We start from the raw sequence: 6,934 nt of genomic DNA on the forward strand, positions 1-6,934 counted from the left end.
CTTGACATAAGATACATCCTGAGGGTTAAAAGTACTTGGAGCATAAGAATAAATATGGTAGGATGAGGTTTTTCTCTTAATTGACATATAGCATATGTTTGCTGGAATGCTTAATTATGGGAGCATTTCCGATATAGTCTACCTATACGAGAATGAAGTGGGGCCGCTTCATAGAGTTAAAGGGCTTTACTCTTAAATTCTCGTGAAAAGGATACGTGACACAAGGCCGTATTAAATGTGTCAGTTTTATAATTCTTTTTATAGTACCGAGATTTCATGAGTGAATTGTGTACGCTTGTTCTAATGAATATTTGGTTCAAAGCTTGTCTACCAATCTATTCGGGGATGAGTGAAAACTCAATTTACTAAGTAATGGTTCAAATCGTAAGATACCATTATCTGAAACCATGACATTTCCAGAAATATGAGATTTAGTTATATTTTGTAAATGGTGGGAGATTGTTAGAGATTTCCAAAATATTATTTGGAAGTTAAAAGTATTATTAATTGAAAGCACAAATTAACAGATTGAATTGGTTGGCGTAGTGGTAAAGAGGTACAATGTTTCACCCAAATGTGCAAGGTTCAAATCTCATATTAGACACATATTTGAATCAAACCCGCAACTGTTGGTTGGCAAAGCAGCGCCTCGTCCACTGAACCATTGCAATGTTGTGCTGAATATTATTCAAAGGGTGCTTCCTTTCACTAAGTGATATCCTTTTCTCTATAAATAGAGACACTTGTGAATTAGAAAAGACACACGAAAATTGAAATATCCACCTCTAATTTTCACCATTTCAATTATAATAAAATCATTCTTTCACTTTATTAATGCATGAGTAAAGTGTAGAAAATATTTTTCCGTAAACTATTATCAAAAGATACGCTTAGTGTGTTTGTGCAATTCACATTAAAATTATGGGTTAATATTCACTTTGATCCTGCCATATAGGTGCCTTTTAAAAATTCTCCAATACAAAAAAAACTTGCACGGATTCCCCTAATATTTAAAGATGCTCTCATTGTTATGTTAATACTTGGGAGTTAAACCCGCATCCTACCCTTTAGGGCTCCAGCATCTTACCACTGGGTTGGTAAGCTTGTTTTATAATTTTATTGCCTTTAATTCTTCTTATAATGATCTATTACTGCATTAAAGTTAAATATGGAGGACTCGAAAAATCTGATTAATGAATGACATATTTTCCCCATTATTCGTTGATTTTATATTAAATATGGAGGACATAAAATTGAATTCAGATTAATTCCGTAAAAAATCAAAGAAGAATTTTTTGATAGAAAAAAGATAGTTTTTGACAGAAAAATTATGATAATGGCAACTGTTTTTCCAGCAATATATGGCGGGGGTTTTTAAGCCAATCTGAGGGGGTTTTCGACCTCCCCAAATTTGTTTTGCGGGAGTTATGAAAACTCCTACTTATTCGATTATAATTTATATGTGGAGGTTTTATGGAACTGCTGATATCCCTTTAATAAACTGCGGCGATTCTTAAAACCCCCCGCATGTATTTTTAAAGGTAAATTCGTAGGTAAATCCGCAAGTAAATCCATATGTAAATCTGCAGGTATTGTCAAATCCGTAGGTATTTTTAAATCCATAGGTAAATCCGCGGGTATTGTCAAATTCGTATGTAAATCCGCAGGTATTGTCAAATCCGTAGGTGAATCCGCAGGTATTTTTAAATCCGTAGGTAAATCCGCGGGTATTGTCAAATTCGTATGTAAATCCGCAGGTATTCTCAAATATTTTTTAAAAAAAATAATAAATTTTTTTTTAAAAAAAATCAACAAAAAAAATATTAATTTTTTTTTAAAAAAAATAATAAAAAAAAACAACAAAAAAAATTTAAAAAAAACAATAAAGAAATTTAAAAAAAAAAAAATCCACGTGGCAATGCTGACTGTGCCACATTACTTATGTGCTGTACAGTCAGCACTACCAAAAATGCCATGTAGGCAAGATTCTAAGAATCTTGGTCAAAAAAATTGATCAGGGTCAAATTTGATGGAATCTTTATTTTGCAAGATTTGTCCAATAAATTTTTTTTTAGAGGGGGGTAAACCGAATCTCGCCTATATGGCAGGGGGTAAAGTAGTATTAACCCTTCATTTAAAACCATGACTTATAAACAAGAGATTACAAAATCTTTATGATATTAAACAAGAGAGATTACAAGACGACCAAAATGCCAACATTCTTACAAAAATACTCTAAATTTTAACTAAACCAAATACACAAAAACAATAAAAATAAATCTTCATGCATACAACTTGCCATCAATATAGAAAGAAAAAAACTTCTAATTATATATACATTGTTTGGCTTGTAGCTAGCACCTCTAGTCTAAAATAAGTACCTGAATGCTATTGTTTTTCATGAGTCTTGATACTATTTTGCTCGGAATGCAAAAGTTCAACTGTGAGGGAATTTGATCAGTGCATTTTGATGCACATTCTTTTACTATTGTACTTAAGCATTTATTTAGTTTGTTCTATTATTTTTACTATTTTAATGTGTTTTTATGTTTTAGTTTATTTTTGCATTTATTTATTTTCGTATTATATTTTCCGCATTTATTGTTATTTGATACCTCTTCACTATGTAAACTGTAACTTGAGCTAAAGGAATCGGATTGACGCATTCTGAGATGCGTTAGAAAGCTAAGAGAAAGAGCTGCAAGTTTTATGTTGAAGCCAAAAGTTGATTCGGAGTGGTAAATTATCAAATAATTCGTTAAAGTTTTAGACTTAAGAAATATTTAGTTTCAGACCATTTTTTGGGCAAGTCTTATATTTTTCTACCCGGTTTGAATTAGAATTATAAATCCTTATTTTGTTTAAGAGCATTCAGCCGCAGTAGTGTTTTAATGTTCGATTTCCACGGAATATTTCTAAAGCTTTTGTAATGGAAAATTAATCCCAAGATGAAATCTTCTGATTACGGGTTCCATCATACTTTGAGGTTAGAATCATTTCAATCAAGTTTCTATTCTGTTTAATTATATTTTATGATTTTTGTTTGCTTAATTCGATTTACATTGAGTATATTGATTTAATTTGATTGTTGTATGATCCTTAACTATAATCACGTTAGTGTTCACTTAATTTGTTATCGTGTTTGATTAATTCGTGTTTGCTTAATACGCGAGGGCTTAAATATATTTTCTTAAGTCGGATTATAGGAACTTGCATCTTATAAAACTCGTTGTGCTTGTTATAGAGTTTTGTAGTCGAATAGGAATAAATTAGGAGATTGAATTTATAATAATCAATGATAATTCGGAACCATAATCAGTAGATTAGCTATTTTAGCCTATTTAATAATCACTTTTTTTCTCTTCTTTCTTAAACAAAACAAACCCCCTATAATCCCTTGTTAGTGATAATCCAAGAGTCCTTGTGATACGATACTCAAGTTATCGTTACCGTAAACTACATTTTAAAATACTCATTTTTTACCCATGTGCGACAGCGGATCAAATTTGCATCGTAGTCAAAGACTCTTTGATAATATTAACCAAGTTTAGGATCCTAGTTTTAAGTCTTAGAATTTTTCTTGTTTTGTTTTTGTTTGTTTTTTTTAGGGTTGTAGTACGGGTTGCAGTACATTGGTAAGTATTCCAGTCTATCAGGTAAGTTGGAAGCTCCTGTTTCGATTTACTCAGAATTTTTATTAAAAATTAAGTAAAAATCAGCGAACAATACTCCTTTAAAAATTTTGACAATCAAAATCGCAAATTCCTTATTTTTCTATTTCTTTTGATTTTATTTATTTTCATAGTTTTAAAAAATTCCAAAAAAAATTGTGAAATTCTAATTTGACTTAACTAGATTAAATTTCGTATTTTTGTATTTTTTTAATTTTATTTTAATCGTGTTTTGTGTCTTCTAATTGTTTCGGCTTAATTGGAACATTGTTAGTATGAAACATTTTGTGAGAGATCATTCTGCTTTTCACATTGAATTGTATTTATGAGTTGGTTGATGATGCCTATTCTGATATGATATGTTTTCAGTTGATTTTTCATCATTTTCTGACTTTAATAATACATACTCTTATGGTTCATGTACGGACACTACCATTTGAATCAAACAATTTATTTTTTATTAATTCGAATTTATTTTCCATCAAACACCTAACCAAACCGACTTGTTAGCTATTAATTTTCCTTCAAATTTATAATAGATACGTCATATGATATGAATTGGTGAACTTTTAAAGCAAGTTTTAAATTGTGCATTGGGAGAGTGTTACTAGTGACTCACCTTAATATTTTATGAGTAGCTCAATGGTTTTTTATTTATTTTACGAAATACTTGCATTTCATGCTTCTAACAATTAATTTTTACCGTTTAATGCTCCCTTTCCCACTAAAATAAAAAATATTATGATATTTTTGGTCAAAAATTGTCTCAACAAATAATAGAACCCAGCTCCTTTTCAAGAAAATTGAACGTAATTGCAACACACACTATTTGTCGGTGAACTTGAAAAGCAAGTTTTAAATTGTGCATTAGGACTAGGAGAGTGTTTCTTCTAAACACCGTGACTGACTCACGTTAATATTTTATTAGTAGCTCAATGTATTTTTTTTATGAAATACTACTAACATATAATTTTTACTATTTAGTGCTACCTTTCTCACTGCATTAAAAAAATATTATGATATTTTTTGTCAAAACTTGTCTCAACAAATAATAGAACCCAACTGACTCTCTTCCTCTTCAAGAAAATTGAACGTAACTGCAATACACACACTATTTGTATTCATTATTCATTTTAGCACAATTTACCATATATTAAAATCCTCTACTGAAGAAGCTTATTTTGCATGGTTGAATAGTATATTTCTGTGAATTGGAATGTTTGGTATAATAGAAAACCATGCAAAAGTAGTGAAGAGAGATTGATACGATGAATAGAATTAATTATTGTGATAGAATTATTTACATCATGATGTCTCATAAAAACATTTACAATATTTCCAAAAGTACTTATAAATTAATTTGCAGCATTTTGCTGAAGGAGTCCATCCCTAATCTGCACAACAATGTCTCTAACAGCACCGGGGCCATGTGGTATGAACACGGATGATTTTGAGGATGCTCCAATTTCGTTCATGGTGTCGAAGTATTGGGTTACCAACACCATGTCCACGACATCTTTAGCAGAAGTTTCAGGTACACTTTCAGAGAATGCAAGAACACTGTCGCTCAGTTCGTCCATGATAGTTTGACGTTGACGAGCTATACCGAGTCCTAATATATACATGGACTCAGCTTCTCCTTCAGCTTTCTTTATCTGCAATTTCTTTTCTGATTCTGCTTTCTTGTTTGCAGTCAACCTCATTCTCGCAGCTGTTGATGATGTCGAAAAAATAGATTAAAATATTCACGCATTTGACATGATCAATTAAAATTTTAGCATTTAAAGTATAAGTGTTTATCATATAAGTGCTTTATTAAGCAAACTGGTTTATTGTTGAGGAACATGAACTAGAATATATTACATGCATCGATCTCATTCATTGCTCTCTTGACAATAGCATCAGGCTCGATATCAATAATGAAAGTCTGGACTATCTCGTAACCGTAGGTCGACATCGCCTAAAATATTAAGGTTGAGTTAACTTGTTAATGAACATGATTATAACCATCAATGACAAACTGAGGAAACATTTTATATAAAGAGGAAAAGAAAAAACGAATAAACACCTTCTCAAGCTCATCTTGGACAGTCTTTGCTATATCATTCTTCTGCTCAAAGACGACATCCAGCTCTAACTTCGACACACTGGCTCTTATAACTGAATCAATGCAAAAGTATCAAAACCTTTTAATGAAGCAAGTCACTAAATTATCAACTATGGTGTAACAGAACACAACATGAAAAACTTAAAATGATATAATTTTACACAATGTAAAATCGTGTTAAAATAATGGTCGGTTCAAACTCTCTTATGCAACTCCGCTACACTATTAGGACTATTTGAAAATACTAATGTCAATAATGGAATGGATTAGAAAAATCAAGCATACCATAAAAAACATATGATTGAATATGTTCCCTTATGTCGGTGAGCTTATAAAAGGCATCAGACGCTTTATCAGCCACAACGCGGTATTGTACAGATGCAATCACGTTGACAAAGACATTATCCTGAAAAAAAACAAGTTCATGATAGTATTATTTTTCTTAATCTTGGAGTAAAGCTGGTTTCTTATAAGTTAAAAAAACAAGGACCTTTGTTTTTGTCTCGCATTTAAAATCATGTTGCTGCACACTCATCGATATTACACCAGGTATCTGATAGCCAATAAACCAAGGTGTCCAATGGTATCCAGGTTCTAAAACTTCAATAAATCTCCCAAATCGTTCTTTTATAGCAACATCACCCTTGTATACATGGTAGCATCCCAAAGCTTGACCCATTTCCTGATTTTTTATTTTTGTTGGATTGGTATTTCAATCGTACCTTATTTGTGAGAATGTGTAAATTCAGATAAATAGATGGTGTGGTTTTTCTATGTACGTTTTTTGTTTGCTATTTGTGGTTGTGATTTTCTTGCATTGTTTTTTTTCTCTGTAGTTAGTTGTTTTGTTTCTTAGCTTTTATTTGCGAGAATGTGTAAATTCAGCTAAATTGTTGGCGTCGTTTTTCTATGTCCGTTTTTTGTTTGCCAGTCGTGCTTAGGATTTTCTTGCATTGTTTTTTTTCTCTGTAGTTAGTTGTTTTGTTTCTTAGCTTGACAGGTTCTCTTTGTATTTATTTTTAGAACTTAGTATGTTATATGTTATAACAAGTTTCAACACAACGTTACTATTATTATTACTAGTATTATTATTATTATTATTATTATTATTATTAGTATTATTATTATTAGTATTATTATTAGTATTATTATTAGT

At 30.9% G+C, this 6,934-nt stretch overlaps 1 protein-coding gene across 1 annotated transcript; it reads right to left on the bottom strand.

Annotated features, from left to right (window-relative positions):
• Positions 1 to 5,026: 5,026 nt before the first annotated feature.
• On the bottom strand, positions 5,027 to 6,538 carry LOC131600148 (hypersensitive-induced response protein 1-like). The gene is made up of 5 exons (XM_058872359.1): positions 6,269 to 6,538; positions 6,064 to 6,184; positions 5,740 to 5,831; positions 5,535 to 5,631; positions 5,027 to 5,382 (listed from the first exon to the last, which is right to left on the bottom strand). The coding sequence occupies exons 1-5, from the start codon at positions 6,455 to 6,457 to the stop codon at positions 5,027 to 5,029; spliced, it is 855 nt and encodes a 284-aa protein (XP_058728342.1). The 5' UTR covers positions 6,458 to 6,538.
• Positions 6,539 to 6,934: the final 396 nt, after the last annotated feature.

Source organism: Vicia villosa, linkage group LG4 (genome assembly GCF_029867415.1).
Source record: "Vicia villosa cultivar HV-30 ecotype Madison, WI linkage group LG4, Vvil1.0, whole genome shotgun sequence".
Lineage (NCBI taxonomy): Eukaryota > Viridiplantae > Streptophyta > Magnoliopsida > Fabales > Fabaceae > Vicia > Vicia villosa.